Source organism: Arachis stenosperma, chromosome 7 (genome assembly GCF_014773155.1).
Source record: "Arachis stenosperma cultivar V10309 chromosome 7, arast.V10309.gnm1.PFL2, whole genome shotgun sequence".
Taxonomy (NCBI): Eukaryota; Viridiplantae; Streptophyta; class Magnoliopsida; order Fabales; family Fabaceae; genus Arachis; species Arachis stenosperma.
Genome location: NC_080383.1, coordinates 6,591,115 through 6,605,776, shown reverse-complemented (window position 1 = coordinate 6,605,776; position 14,662 = coordinate 6,591,115). Strand labels below are relative to the sequence as shown.

Below are 14,662 nucleotides of genomic sequence, written 5' to 3'. Positions count from 1 at the left end.
CATGTGATTGCGGATATTTTCAAGCACTTCATTATCCATGCTGTCATGCCTTAGCTTGTTGTGCGTATTCACGTATGACTTGGTAGCCCTATGTGCAAAGGTGTATCGCCATAGCTCAGTTTTCAGCATATATTGGATGGGGAAGTGTGATTCTCCAAAGTCCGTATCAAGACCTTCACTGGTTAGCAGGTCTGATAGAAGCTGACCTAGACTAACCCATGTATGACTCTCATGTATAGCCTGGTCATCACTGGGGATACCGACAAAGTAATCACCGAATGGCCCTCTGCCATCTCCCCCGCCGCCCTCCTCCAAATCATCACCCACACTAGAACCATACTAGTGTCCACCATGGGATACTCTACCACCGTCACCGTGCGCACCTCTTCCAAGTCCACTCCCCATCTCACCATCACCTTCGCCATAATGCCCGCCATCATGCCCTCCATCAACCCCATCATGATCCCCACCATCACCATCCTCGTCAAGACTGTCATCATCATCATGTCCACCTTTCCCCTATCTCCAGCACTAACTCGACGACCACCCCTCCCAGTCTATCCAGCACGACCCGTACCTCATCCACCACCTCTACCCCTGTCCTCACCTCCCGCCGTCGCATGCTCGAGGCACCGCCACTCATGCTAGTTCCTACGTGTCTCAACATGAGCTCTTCGCTCAACTCGATGCCTATTTGGAACATTATCCACCCGATCCTTGTCAGGAACTCGACATGGACCTCGCTGAGTCACCTCGACCGGAATAGGAATGGCCCTGTGGTAAACGAGGAAGAGATTAGGTGTTAGGTGATAGGAATCTCCTGCCATGCTGGCTCCACCAATCCAGAAACTCATGCGACGGACTTGGGTATGGCTCAACATCAAACTGAATCCCATAATCTATCCGGTTGTCTCAATGGAGGTGCCAAAACTACAAGCTGTGTGAGAACCATCGATCACCGCCTCTGCCATCCTTTGACATGAAGAAGTCGATGTCTATTGATGCTTGGGGTCAAGGTTGTACTCCACCAAACTGCGGTAGCATCCGATCTAAACTACATCATGAGAGCTATACAACATCTAAATGAACTGTGAATAGAAATAGTTATGACACGTCATCGTTAAATATATAGTTTTGCCAATTCAAGAGAGATTTTAACTATATAAACTGGTTGAAATACTCACATTTTCAGCCTGTAAGATATCTATCCTGAGCCTCCAACTCGCAACTCGAGGTCCTTCTCGCTCGCCGTAGGGTTATGACCTGACCATCTGCAACCCAAACCCAAGTTATCACTAAATGAAGCTAACAACAAATAATTGTGACAAATAATGCATTTGAATAGAATAACACCTTGAGGCTAAAGGCCAGCCGAACGTATCATGTCTAGCGGGTCTAATTCAGGGAACTGCCAGAAGATCCATGACTGAAGCAGCTGTAATTGTCCAGCTAACTTCACAACGTGCCTGTTCCCCACGCGGAACATGCACCAGTATAACCATGAGAGAGCAACTGATCTCCAATTGTACCCATCCATGTCCTCAAGCCTGTCTACGTATGGCAGCCATCTAATGTAAATGCGAGTACTGGACTTGTCGCCAGATAGCTGAGTCCCCAACATCATCATGATATAGGCTCGGGCATACCTCCTAACAGTGGCCTCATCGGCACCATCAGGAAGCTCTCTGAATGTCTACTGAAACCAATTGCATTTCATTGCGAACTTGTCTATGCAGTTCGCAGGAGGCGATACACCCAGCAACTCCTTGAACGACGTCCAAGCTGGACAACCACCCTCGATGTATGTCTCAAAATCTGTCAGGCAACCACTGATATAATGTCCATCGATCGGTAGCCGTAACTGGTACGCCACGTCTTGCAGTGTAATCGCGCACTCCCCGAACGACATATGAAACGTATGGTCTCCGGACGCTATCGCTCCACGAATGCACTAACTAGCGGTTCATCCAACCTAAATCAAGCTCGTGCAACCTCACAAGATGGTATAAACCGGCCATCTGCAAGTACGGAACGATCCTCTCGTCCAGGCGCATACCCTGCTGTCGTCGCATGCTCGTGTTACATCTGTGGGGCTGCATAAAAAATGTATCAAATTGTGTTTGATCTCGGAACAATACAACATTATTAACTAATACATATATCCAAAGAATACAACTTGTACGCAACCAAATAATGTTACGCGTTCATATATGTCATATATGCATCAAACTGGGTCTAATAAAAAATAGTATAACATTAACAAAAAAATTGACTTTAACGACTGAGTTTAATGTTAATAAAAAAAATCTGACTCTAAATAAGTTGCACCCCCATTATCTTTACTACTCATATTCTTTTACTTATTTGTAATCACTATCCAAATTAAAATTTGCTTCGTCGAACCTCTAAAAACTAATAGATCACTAATACAACAACTCTATCTAACTTAACAATTTTAAATAATGACTAGCGTTATAAGAAAAAAAAAAGTAACACAAGAATTCCTATTTTAGAAAAAAATGTGCGCACTAACCTCTTCATTTATGACACCAGTTATATGAGCAACTCCATCCAAACGATAAAGCTGGTTTGGGTTATTTTCCATCAGCGGAATATCCGAATGTTGAAAACGGAGTTTTAGGATAGAATTTTTTCTGGAATTTGGTGGGGCAGGGGTTTGAAATTATAGTTCGAATGAGCTCAAGTCGAACTATATTTATAGGATAGGCATTGGTAATTTGAATGAGTCCAATTCAAATGACGTTGGGCTACTTCTTGGTGGTAATTCGAATCAATCCACGTCGAAATTAGTTACTATGGGCAAATCGAAACAACTTGTTTCAAATTACAATGTGCACAAAACTGCTTGTAATTTGAATTGGTGTCATTCGAATGAGTGGGGGTGTTCACGTGCATGTATAATTCAAATCAATGTGATTCGATTTAATACAAGATTTCGTCCATGTATAAATCAAATTGGTCAGATTCGATTTGTATTTTCTTTGATAATTCGAATTGCCTTGATTCGAATTGGTGTTGGATTGTATAATTTGAATGAGTCTCATTTGATTACATAAAAACGTCCAGTTGGGAGATTCACGTAATATTTTTATTTTGGGTGAATGGTATAATTTTGGTTTTATTTTAGTTTAAATATGTATTTTATCCTAAATTTAAAAAAAAAAATTTCGAAAGAATTTATGATAAATTTATAAGTTATAAATTACCGAAAAAAATCAAATAAGAAATTGAAATCTTAGATTTATAGTATTTTTTGTGTGTCTACTTATAAGTATTTAGAAAATTATAATACTTGACATAATTTATTTTTCTGATTTTTTATCTTCTTTCTTTATGACTTATAAATATATCGTCACAATTTTAGGAAAACTTACTCCCTATTATTTATAGTATTGCTAAAAAAATAATGAATAGACCACAAAAATTATCCTTCAATTAATTATTGAAAAAATACTCGTCAAATTATTTAACCACAAAATACTATTAAAATATTTTAAAATACATAAAATATTATTAAAATATTATATATATATTTTTTAAATTATTCTTGATTATTAATAAAAATAAAAAATATTATTTAATATAAAATTATTAAATTTTAACGATAAAAGTTTTTGTTTTTTTAATCAGATTCTTTTTAGCAACTAAAAAAATTTGATTAGAAAAACAAAAAAATCGTCAAACTTATAAAAATTATCGTCAAAATCCAATAATTTAATTATTTAGGGCATTTGTAGTAAAATAATTAAGAAAAGTGCTAGAAAAACAATGATTATCTTGAACAACATGAACAACTATCAATCAAATACAAGTATACTACACTTTAATTTGATGCTATTTATTAAATTTACTCTTTTAACCCAATTAATTCGCATTTTTTTTTACCAAAAATAGAAAACTCGAACCCACAACCTCTTAATTGAGTATGAGAAGACTATGCCATTTAAGCTATTACTTATTGACCCCTATTAATTCATATTGTTCACACATTATTCAAGAATATTATTAGTTACCTATATTTTTCCAATAATTAATTATGAAAACAAGAAGGATAGAAGCGTGAATTCGCGGATTGATTAGTGTTCTCTTCAAAGTTCACGGTGACCACCGAACACTTGAGGGTGAAATTTGGGGATCTGATTACTTCATCGTTCTAACTTGTAACCCTAACCACATAACGCCTCTTAGCTTCATTCAATTCACACCTTCACCTTTTTCTCTCTGCTTCTTCTCCGCTTCCACGCTCTTCTTTCTTCCGCTCAAGGTAATTCTTCTTTCCATTCGCAATCGGAATATCTTTTTGTTCAATTTCCCCATTTTGCATTTGTTTTTTGTGTGTGTGTGGGGTTCTTTTTCTATTTTCTGTTAGCTCGTCATCCTTGATTTTTTCTTAATTTCGTTTTTTAATATATATTTTTTTATTCTTTTGCAGAAAATTGAGGGTTTCTCTATCGTTTTATTTGGCTACCGATTCTTTCTAAGCTGATTTTTGGCCTTACCTTGGTTATCTTATTCGTAGGAAGCTTCAATTAGGGTTTCAGCTTCTTCCACCCCCCTCTCCCCCCCAAATTGGAATTTTGTTAGCTTAGGTATTTGGATAATTTGTTAGAATTTGTGTGCCACTGGAGGGTTTGAATTTTCAACCCTATTGTTTTGGAGTATAGCATCCCATTCTTTTATGGCATTTAGGTGCCCAAGGAGTACTACTGAGGTTTCTGAAAAATTGGTAGATTTTGTAGCAAATCCAGGCATAGGCATAGTTGAACCAACTCTAGTTAGTCACAAACCCAATAGTGAAGGAATTTCAATCTCTGATATTGTTCCGAGTACAAAGGGTGAGTATAGGAAGGGTGACAGTTTGAAGGGAGCATCAAAGTTTAATTCCAAGAAAGGAATCAAAGCCTCTGGCAGTGGTTTGAATCAATCATCATTGACTGCTGAAGTGGTTTATGATTGCCGTCGGTCCATCACCGACCTTCCTCCGGCAATAATTTCCGAGATTCTGAATTGCCTTGACCCCAAAGACCTTGGCATTGTTTCGTGTGTCTCCACGATTCTCCATAGGCTTGCGTCCGAGCACCATGCTTGGAAGGAGTTCTATGCTGAAAGGTGGGAACTTCCAGCAGTTCCTGTGGCCCTGGAATTAGATGTTGCTGATGAGAAGTCATGGAAGGAGCTATTTGTGGAGAGGGAGTTTAGGAGTAAGACTTTCATGGGACGTTACACTATGGATGTATTGTATGGCCATACTGAAGCAGTTCGGACCGTTTTCCTGTTGGCCTCTGCAAAGCTTATATTTACCTCTGGGTATGACTCCGTTGTGAGGATGTGGGACATGGAGGACGGGTTATCAATCGCATCGTCACGGCCCCTTGGCTGCACCATTCGTGCTGTTGCAGCAGATAGAAGACTGCTGGTTGCTGGTGGTACTGATGGATTTATTCATTGTTGGAGGGCTGTGGAAGGACTACCCCATCTCTTTGACCTTAGAGGGTCTCAAGACCAGAATACTGAGGTTAGACTTTGGGGACATGAGGGTCCAGTGACATCACTTGCTTTAGATTTAACAAGGATTTACAGTGGTTCGTGGGACACGACTGTTCGAGTGTGGGACCGTCATTCAATGAAGTGCATTGAGGTGCTAAGGCACAGCGATTGGGTTTACGGACTTGTTCCTCATGATACTACAGTTGCCAGCATATCAGGTTCAGATGTGTACCTTTGGGATACCAATAGTGGGAGTTTGTTGACTATCATTTTCAGTGCTCATGTTGGCAACACTTATGCTTTGGCAAGAAGCCATACAGGGGATTTCCTTTTCACTGGAGGTGAAGATGGTTCAATACACATGTATGAGATCATAGACGACGGCTGTGAGGCCAAAGCTTGGCAAGTTGCTGCTTGGATTCCTCACACAGGTCCTGTGTATTCACTTGCCTTTGAGTTTCCATGGCTTGTGTCAGCATCAAGTGATGGCAAGCTTGCTCTAATTGATGTGCGAAAGCTGCTGAGGACTAGCAGGCATGCTCTGAGGAAGAGGAGTTCAAAGGTGAAGTATTTCGATGCTGGTGCAATAGAGCCCCCACAGAGGATGTTGCATGGATTTAAGAGCAATCTCTTTGCTGTAGATATAGGAGCTGATCGGATTGTCTGTGGTGGGGAAGAGGGTGTTGTCAGGATCTGGGATTTCTCTCATGCTTTAGAAATTGAGCGTAGAGCCCGGGCACTTAGAGGGATGCGGTTAGAGCACCGGATGAGGCGGCGTAAGCTCCAAACGGAGCTGAGCAGCAGCAAAGGTGGCCGTAGTGATCAATGTTCAGTTGCGGCCAAGAAGAGTTCAGTGAATTGTATCTGGCCCAACAAACGTGGGTTAAGTGGAAAGGTGAAGGCATAGTTATGGTCCCTGTTGTTTGCTTCGATGCACAATTGTCTATTTCTGTTCTTACATAATTGATGTATACGGTATTTGGATTTAGTTTCTCTCTTATATTAGCATGATTTAATCAGGCATATTTTTAGTAATTGGATCAAAGAAGACTCCAGGTTTAGAAAGTAAAGTGTTGTTTATGTCCATTGCCTACTGAATTTTGATGTGAAATTCAGTGGAAACTTTATTCCTATAACTAGGGATTTGGGTGACAGGAGTCACAGGACCATGACTTATTAAGACAGTAGGTGAAATGTCACTTAGTTAAACATTAATTTTCAATGATGGATTGATTAAAAGAAAAATTATCAATTAACTATGAACTTTGCGCTGTATAACTGTATTACCCGAAACTTTGATTAACTTGACCCAACTCGCGGAAATTTCAATCTTCGAGCAAAGTAAAATTTAATTATAATCGAAATCATATACAAATACAACACAATTTAACAATTAACATCAATCTCTAGTTAATATAAGTGATTCAAAACACACCCAACTTTAAGTTAATTCATATTTTCTTTCATTCCAAACTTCATGTACTATCAAAGTTCGTTAGTCTGGCTAGACATATATATCCATGTCTTAATCTTAAAACTTAGATGGATAAGGTTGTTGCCAGAAATTGGCCATTCTAATTTCTTCCTCTTGTTTTTACAATTTATTTACTTTTTTATTTCTTAGATAAGAAAAACAAATGAATGAAATAATAAATTTTGCTGACAATGAGGTTGTTGAGAAATGCTAAACACATGACCTTTCCCTTGTCTTCTCAAATGTAAACTGAAAAACAGAAATACACACTTTGTCCTGTTTTAAGTTCATCTACAACCAAATGGGAAAACTATTGAAGAGAAACCATTAAAATAGCTACACTTACTGGAATGATTTAGCAGCAAAATCAGTTTTTATAGAGCCAAGGCTATGCATAGCAATATGAAAATAAGAGGGTTTGATGTTCAAGTTATTGTTATGCTAATGAGCATGTTAAGCTTAGTTTATTGTCAAAACAAAGAGGTAGTCACTACCACTAACATTGATGGTGGTAGAATTGGTTCACATTCATATGCATTTTATGTGTTAGGTGATTCCTCAGTTGATTGTGGAGACAACACCCTCTTCTACCCTCTCCTTCATGGTCATTTCTCTTTGTATCCATGTAATGGCTCTGATTCCACACTTCTTCCTCAACTTCTTGGTATGATCTCTTTTCTCTTTACTCTTATCTTTCTGTGCTTGCTCTCAAATACATTAGGATTGTTGAACTGAAATTGTTGTTGTAGCTGAAAAGATTGGACTGAAATCAATGAGACCATTCTATGGTCAAAATGGATCTGTAGAGGAGATCTTTGGGGGTCTCAACTTTGGATCAACACAAGCTACAATCATGAACCAGGGAAGCCAAAGCCACCAATCACTCAACCAACAACTCCGGCAAGTTTCCGAGACCATGCAGCTGTTGCAGCTGCATCTGGCCACGGACATTGCTCTCCAATTTACAAGATCCTCCATCTTTGCTCTCTCATTCGGCAAAGACGATTACATTGATCTCTTCCTTCAGAACTCTACCAACCAAATGTCCAACCACACTTTTGCCACCATTCTTGTGGATCAAATGACAAATGCAGTGAGGTACCTCTATGATGCAAATGCAAGGAAGATCATATGCTTCGGAATCCTTCCTTTGGGGTGCACTCCACGCGTGGCGTGGGAGATGAATCGCACGTCAGATTACAATGGAAGTGGTTGTGAGGAGCAAGTTAATGATTTGATCATGGAATACAATAACTTGCTAGAGGAACATATGGCCAAGCTTAACACTGAACTCCCTGAAATTCATGTGGTGTTCTGTGATGTATACCATGGAATGATGGAGATTATCAACCAACCTTGGCTTTTTGGTATGTTAATTTCTCCCTTCTTAAACTTCAAGATTATATTAACAAAAAAAAATTGACCAAAATTATAGATGCTTTGGATTGTGTTTTATACATTTGTATTTTGTATAGTACATACAAGTATTTATTAAGAAATACTGATATGTTCTACGAATGAATGAAGTACGATCTATTTAAATACTCAAGGAGCATATAATAAGGTTTTTTAAAAAATATTTATAGGCATTTCACGTTGTATTGTATATTGAATCGATTCATGTCTACACCACCATTTGGTGTGTTGCTACTCCAATTGGGAGTGGCATCTCATCTAATAATAATAAGAAGAATAAATGTCTTTTTTTGTCCCTTATCATTCACTTGAATGATATAGTTCCATTCACAATTTGAATCTTTAACCAGTTTTTAATTATTCAAGTAATTGGTTTAAGTCGCTCTTATAAACATTGATTTTTCAAGAGCTGCTTAGACCAATTATTTGATTGATTAGAAATTAATTAAGGATTTTCTAATTGTGAAATAATATTTTGTCTTTTAAAAGAATTGTGAGAGACCGAAAAGAATATTTAATAGACACATAACTAAGTCTGGAGATAATATCCAAAATGAATAGCCAACACCCTTTTCAATTGTGAAACATGAAAGTGAACATGACTAGGTTTGTGAATGTACAGGTTTTGTAGACACAAAGACTGCATGTTGTGGACTAGGCTTGAATGGTGCAATGATAGGATGCATGTCCATGGACATAGCATGCAACGAACCTTCAAAACACCTATGGTGGGATCTATTGAACCCTACACAAGCAGTAAACTCAATCCTAGCTGATGCAGCGTGGTCTGGCTCACTAATCTCAAATCTTTGCCATCCTATCACCATCCATGAATTGGTCAACATCAAAGTGTAGAAGAAACAACCACCACCATTTTTCTTGATTGATCATATCTTTTTACCCTATATGTTAGCTTTGAAGATGTTACAAAACACAAGTTCTTAAGTCTAGCTTACTCCATTTGCTTTTAGTATTTAATTACACCATAAAGAACGGTTGTTAAGTGTGATCTTATAAATATAATTATGATTTACTAAAATGGGTATTTGATTCTGACATCATTTGTCTTTATGCTATGTAATAAATTCAAGTCATGCATAGTTCTGATTCTGACACCATTTGTCTTTGTCAACATTCAAGTCTTGCATGTACATCGAAGTTCAAAAAAGATGCCCAACGTTACTTTAAAAATGTAAAATATTTTTATGTTGGTTACTAACTTTCTCATCTAGTTTCAAGATCTAGAGCTCAGATTTATAACAAAATAAACCCTAAATACTTGCATTTTTTCAACAAAAAAAACCCAAAACCCCAATTCTCATTCTCCATCTTCATCAATGGCGGCAAAAATTCTAACTTTTTCACCATTTTCACTGAACACAAAAACCAAAAGCTCAAAATCCAAATTGCATGTTAACAAACTCACCATTATAGCCTCCAAATCTACTCACCCGTCCATCGCCGGCAGGAAGCTCCGCGCGGCGGTGATCGGTGGCGGCCCAGCCGGATCCTCCGCCGCGGAGGCCCTGGCAGCTGGAGGCGTTGAGACATTTCTCTTCGAGCGCAACCCGCCGTCCGCGGCCAAACCCTGCGGCGGCGCAATCCCTCTCTGCATGCTCGACGAGTTCTCCATCCCTCTCCACCTGGTCGACCGCCACGTCACACGCATGCGCATCTTCTCTCCTTCCAACATCGCCGTCGATTTCGGCAAAACCCTAAAATCCAACGAGTTCATCGCCATGCTCCGCCGCGAGGTCCTCGACTCTTTCCTCCGTTCACGCGCCGCATCCGCCGGTGCCACTGTCATCTCCGCCCTCGTCACGGCCGTCGACCTACCTCCATCGCCGACCGCTCCCTACACCATACACTACACCGTACAGAACACCTACCGGCGGAGCCTTGCCGTCGACGTCGTGATCGGCGCCGACGGAGCAAACAGCCGCGTAGCAAAATCAATCGGCGCCGGCGACTACACCTGCGCAATCGCGTTCCAGGAGAGGATCAGATTACCGGACGAGAAAATGGCGCATTATGAAAATCTCGCCGAGATGTACGTAGGCAACGACGTATCTCCCGATTTCTACGGTTGGGTGTTTCCCAAATGTGACCACGTGGCAGTGGGCACTGGTACTGTGCGCTCGAAGCAGGGTATTAAGTTGCTCCAGAGAGGGATCAGGGATAGAGTCCGTGACAAGATCAACGGTGGAAAATTGATCAAGGTAGAGGCCCACCCTATTCCAGAGCACCCGCGTCCCATGAGAGTAAGAGGACGCGTGGCACTCGTTGGTGACGCAGCAGGCTACGTCACCAAGTGTTCCGGCGAAGGAATATACTTCGCCGCGAAATCGGGCCGAGTTTGCGGAAACGCCGTGGTTAAGGCATCAGAGGGGGGTCTTAAAATGATCGACGAACATGATCTAAGAAGGGAGTATCTGAAAATTTGGGATGGGGAATATACTAGTATGTTCCGGTTTTTGGATCTGTTGCAGAGGGTTTTCTACGGTAGTAACGCTGCTAAGGAGGCATTGGTGGAGCTTTGTGGGGATGAGTATGTTCAAAGAATGACTTTTGAGAGTTACTTGTATAAGAAGTTAGCTAAAGGGAGAGTTTTGGATGATGCTAAGATGGTTATGAACACTATTGGGAGTTTGGTGAAGTGTAACATTTTAGGGAGAAAAATGGAAGGTTTGATACTTTAGATGATGATAACCATGTAACAACTTTGGTTTTGTTCCATGAATCTTTGTTAGTGTTTTATCTATCTTCTTGATTTTTGGGAATTATTATACCTTGAAAAGGAATAGTATGACATAACATAATTTTACGAGAAAGTCCAGGAGACCGGCATTTTTATTAAAATTTGGTCAGCGCTTAACCATAAAAAAAAATTGAGTAATCCTACAATCACACCATTAAAAACACTCATGATGACTAATTGATGGCTACTCATCACAAATTCTGCTGGCTCCTAATACTCCTCTAATTTTACTTCAATCAAATACAAGAATCAAAGGCACACAAAAGAACGAAGTCATTTGTCCATCCAAACTACACATCTGAGACACTCTCCTTTCATCAGTAAATCAAAAGCTTTGTTGATGTCTTTGAATTTCAACTCATGAGTGACAAATTCATCCAACTTTAGTTCCTGTCAATAATTTTGCCATCAGTAATAGAGGACAAAAAGAGGTCTAAACTCTAAACAATTACCATAGAATTTGCATAATGTTAAAGTACCTTGTCCATGTAACGTTTAAGGAGAACAGGGACATGAGATTTGGGTTTGAGTCCTCCAAATAAGCATCCAATTAGGCTCTTCCCATTGAAGAGGATCTCTCTAGTGTTAAGACTCAACTGGGATTCTGGCTTGTCCACTCCTAAAACAATTGTTTTTCCCCAACCCTGAATCCAGAAAACAACTAATGATTTCATCAACTATGGTTAGAGAGAGAAAGAGAGAGAGAGAGACCTTTCTACAAGAAGCATATGCTTCATGAACTGATGATGTTAAACCAACACATTCAAAGCAGTAATCTGCTCCACCACCAGTCATATCTATAATTATCTGCTCCAAAACCACAGTCATAACTATAATCAATCTCATTCTTATGTCCTTTAAGTTAAAACAAACATCATTGGAGCTTTATAGAGTACCTGGCTCAGAGATTTGTCTCCACATTCACCAGCATTAACAAAATCAGTAACTCCAAACTTTTTTGCTGTGTGTATATGAACAACAATTTCATAATGTAAGCATCATAATGGTAAGTAACATACCTAGAATTTGATGAGTCTATGTTATGTTATTAAACAGAAAGTGAAATTACCAATTTCAAATTTTTCTGGCTTAACATCCACACCAATAATCCTAGTTGCTCCACAAAATCTAGCTCCTTCAGCAACCTTTCAAAACCAACCAATTTCAATGATCATGTTGTACATAAAACCCCTCAAAAACATAGAAATCATACAGATTGAAATTTATATTATATTAAAAGTTCATACTGCTAATCCAATGCTTCCCAACCCAAAAATAGCAACAGTTGAACCTGGCTCTACATTTGCTAATCTCCAAGCAGCACCTAGCCCTAAAGATAGAAATTTAATCAACATATTGAATTTGATGAATGTTGTTGACTTATGAATAAGATACTAAGAGTAATCTTGTATTTATTCATGACCATATTAAACTAATCTTATAGAGTATCTTATTTTTTGTGTATTCATAATATGGTTGATAAATTTAACATATCAAACTCGTCTGCGAAAATACCTGAATCAAACAAAACAAACTCTAATGTTCTTATGCTTCGCGATAGAAAAATTACCGGCCGAGATACCACAACTAAGGAGGCATGCCTTGTTTGGAGGAACAAGTGGATGAATCTTGGTTAGATTGGCAATGTCAACGACAGTGTACTCAGTAAAACTTGAAACAGAAAGGAAATGGTGTATGATGTGTCCATTGAGATCAGTGAATCTGCTACTATCATATCTTGGCATCCATGGAGATACTTTGAATGGGAATTTTGAACACAGGTTGCTCTTTTCTGATTTGCAATCCACACACTCTCCACAATCTGGCAAGAAAATTGTCATAACTACATCTCCTTTTGAAACTTCAGTCACATCCTCTCCTATGCTTTCCACAACCCTGCATTACATAAAGAACACAAATAGTATGAATTTAAATTTGATGTATTGATAGGTAAAATATTTTAAATAGTCGTTGAATTATATCTTTTTTTAATGTAAAATGTGGTTATTTTTTGGTTGTCTACAGTATCCTCAGCCTGACAGGCCAATAACTAATTCGTGGTGTGGGAAGTGCCGCTGGCCAATGGGTTGCTGTATGCAGTAGGCAGGATTCGAACCCCGACACTAACGAATGAGAGAGGTGACCATTCGACCAATCCAAATTAGTTAAATGTAGTTATTTTTACAGATATAACATTACAAAATTAGTTATGCGCGTAAAACTGTTTAATAATATATATAGTAAATAATGAAATTCATTTTTTAATGATAATAAATTAAATCAAATTGAATTCATAAAAGAAAAACAGAGAATATATCTATTTTATTTGTTTTTTTATTTTTGTTTTTAATATTTTTATTTTTAAAATTATAAAAAAATGCAAGCAGGAAATAAGAATAGAAAATAGAATTTTACCAAAAAAATCTTTAAATAAAAACAAAAACAGAATAAATAAATAAATAAATAAAAGAAACCGACCATATTTCGCAAATTCTCTTACCCAATTGCCTCATGACCCAGAATTCTTGGCCAAATTGAAGCAGGGTCCTTCAAAACACACAAAAAGACATGTTTAAAAACATGAATACACATTGATAATGAAATCATTTAATTTTAAATGAAAGAAGAAAATGACGGTAATTTGTATGCAATAACCTTAGTGTTCCAAAAAGTGAGATCAACGTGACAAAGAGTGGTGCATATAACTTTAATCCTTGCTTCACAAGCCATTGGTGGTGCCACAATGATCTCTTCAATGCTCAATGCCTCACCTTGTTTGCGACTAACGGCAGCTACATACATTATCACATAGCTTCCAATTAAAACTAACATATCAACTTCAAATTAGAACTTCCATTTTCATCGAATTATGGAACACGCACCTTTACATCTTATGGGTTGAGCTTCACTTGTTCTTGCTACTTTGTTTTCCATGGTGATCCAATAACTGAGTCTCTTCAATTCTGTGTGTTAGTTATGTACAAAGGGTGTCGGTTGCTGAGCTTATAATAAGTCTTAGAGTAAATATGTGTCAAATGATAATGTTACGCTACAATAATGTGTGTGGTCCATATTATTTGGGAATGGAGCCTAAGCTTTGGAGTTTTACCTTCAATTTTATAAGAAAATCATACCATAAAAAAAAAAATATGCATCTAGCAAAAACATTATTAATGTGACAAGAAGAATCTTAATCCATAAAGAAGAGAGCGATGCAGATTTAGGAATTAGAAAATCTTCTTAATATAAAGTAATGTTAGAGAATGAAGTTTTGGACGATACAGTACATTATTGAAATGAGAAGAAGCAGCTTAATTTTGGCGATTGATAATAAACTTTTTTGGTGTCAATTTTTTTTGAAGTGTTTGCTTTTTAGATAAAATTTAATAATTTTGTTGGTATCTATGATTTGACCAAATTTTCAATTAGATCTTTATACTATTTTTTTTTCGATTAAGTCTTTTATAATATAAATAATATTAGAATTAATTGAATATTATTTTACA

General features: G+C 38.0%; 4 protein-coding genes across 4 annotated transcripts; 3 read left to right on the top strand and 1 right to left on the bottom strand.

Moving 5' to 3' along the window:
* The first annotated feature begins 4,077 nt into the window (after nucleotides 1-4,077).
* On the top strand, nucleotides 4,078-6,733 carry LOC130941443 (F-box/WD-40 repeat-containing protein At5g21040). The gene is made up of 2 exons (XM_057869946.1): nucleotides 4,078-4,285; nucleotides 4,454-6,733. Exon 2 carries the CDS (start codon nucleotides 4,700-4,702, stop codon nucleotides 6,413-6,415), a length of 1,716 nt encoding a protein of 571 aa, XP_057725929.1. The 5' UTR covers nucleotides 4,078-4,285; nucleotides 4,454-4,699; the 3' UTR covers nucleotides 6,416-6,733.
* Nucleotides 6,734-7,384: 651 nt separating this feature from the next.
* On the top strand, nucleotides 7,385-9,447 carry LOC130939306 (GDSL esterase/lipase At1g71250-like). Its single transcript, XM_057867418.1, has 3 exons — nucleotides 7,385-7,646; nucleotides 7,732-8,349; nucleotides 9,021-9,447. The coding sequence occupies exons 1-3, from the start codon at nucleotides 7,385-7,387 to the stop codon at nucleotides 9,251-9,253; spliced, it is 1,113 nt and encodes a 370-aa protein (XP_057723401.1). The 3' UTR covers nucleotides 9,254-9,447.
* A 135-nt stretch (nucleotides 9,448-9,582) lies between these two features.
* On the top strand, nucleotides 9,583-11,178 carry LOC130940778 (geranylgeranyl diphosphate reductase, chloroplastic-like). The gene has a single exon (XM_057869016.1). The coding sequence runs from the start codon at nucleotides 9,736-9,738 to the stop codon at nucleotides 11,095-11,097; it is 1,362 nt and encodes a 453-aa protein (XP_057724999.1). The 5' UTR covers nucleotides 9,583-9,735; the 3' UTR covers nucleotides 11,098-11,178.
* Nucleotides 11,179-11,235: 57 nt separating this feature from the next.
* On the bottom strand, nucleotides 11,236-14,255 carry LOC130940725 (alcohol dehydrogenase-like 7). The gene is made up of 10 exons (XM_057868949.1): nucleotides 14,039-14,255; nucleotides 13,812-13,948; nucleotides 13,657-13,703; nucleotides 12,727-13,052; nucleotides 12,404-12,486; nucleotides 12,226-12,301; nucleotides 12,053-12,117; nucleotides 11,868-11,963; nucleotides 11,636-11,800; nucleotides 11,236-11,546 (listed from the first exon to the last, which is right to left on the bottom strand). The coding sequence occupies exons 1-10, from the start codon at nucleotides 14,088-14,090 to the stop codon at nucleotides 11,430-11,432; spliced, it is 1,164 nt and encodes a 387-aa protein (XP_057724932.1). The 5' UTR covers nucleotides 14,091-14,255; the 3' UTR covers nucleotides 11,236-11,429.
* Nucleotides 14,256-14,662: the final 407 nt, after the last annotated feature.

Coding starts and splice junctions, on each gene's coding strand:
- LOC130940778 (XM_057869016.1), top strand. CDS start 9,736: ATGGCGGCAAAAATTCTAACTTTTTCACCATTTTCACTGAACACAAAA.
- LOC130939306 (XM_057867418.1), top strand. CDS start 7,385: ATGAAAATAAGAGGGTTTGATGTTCAAGTTATTGTTATGCTAATGAGC. Junction 7,647..7,731: donor ACTTCTTCCTCAACTTCTTG/GTATGATCTCTT, acceptor TTGTTGTTGTAG/CTGAAAAGATTGGACTGAAA. Junction 8,350..9,020: donor CAACCAACCTTGGCTTTTTG/GTATGTTAATTT, acceptor GTGAATGTACAG/GTTTTGTAGACACAAAGACT.
- LOC130940725 (XM_057868949.1), bottom strand. CDS start 14,090: ATGGAAAACAAAGTAGCAAGAACAAGTGAAGCTCAACCCATAAGATGT. Junction 13,949..14,038: donor TCAACCCATAAGATGTAAAG/GTGCGTGTTCCA, acceptor TAATGTATGTAG/CTGCCGTTAGTCGCAAACAA. Junction 11,547..11,635: donor TTAAACGTTACATGGACAAG/GTACTTTAACAT, acceptor AATTATTGACAG/GAACTAAAGTTGGATGAATT.
- LOC130941443 (XM_057869946.1), top strand. CDS start 4,700: ATGGCATTTAGGTGCCCAAGGAGTACTACTGAGGTTTCTGAAAAATTG.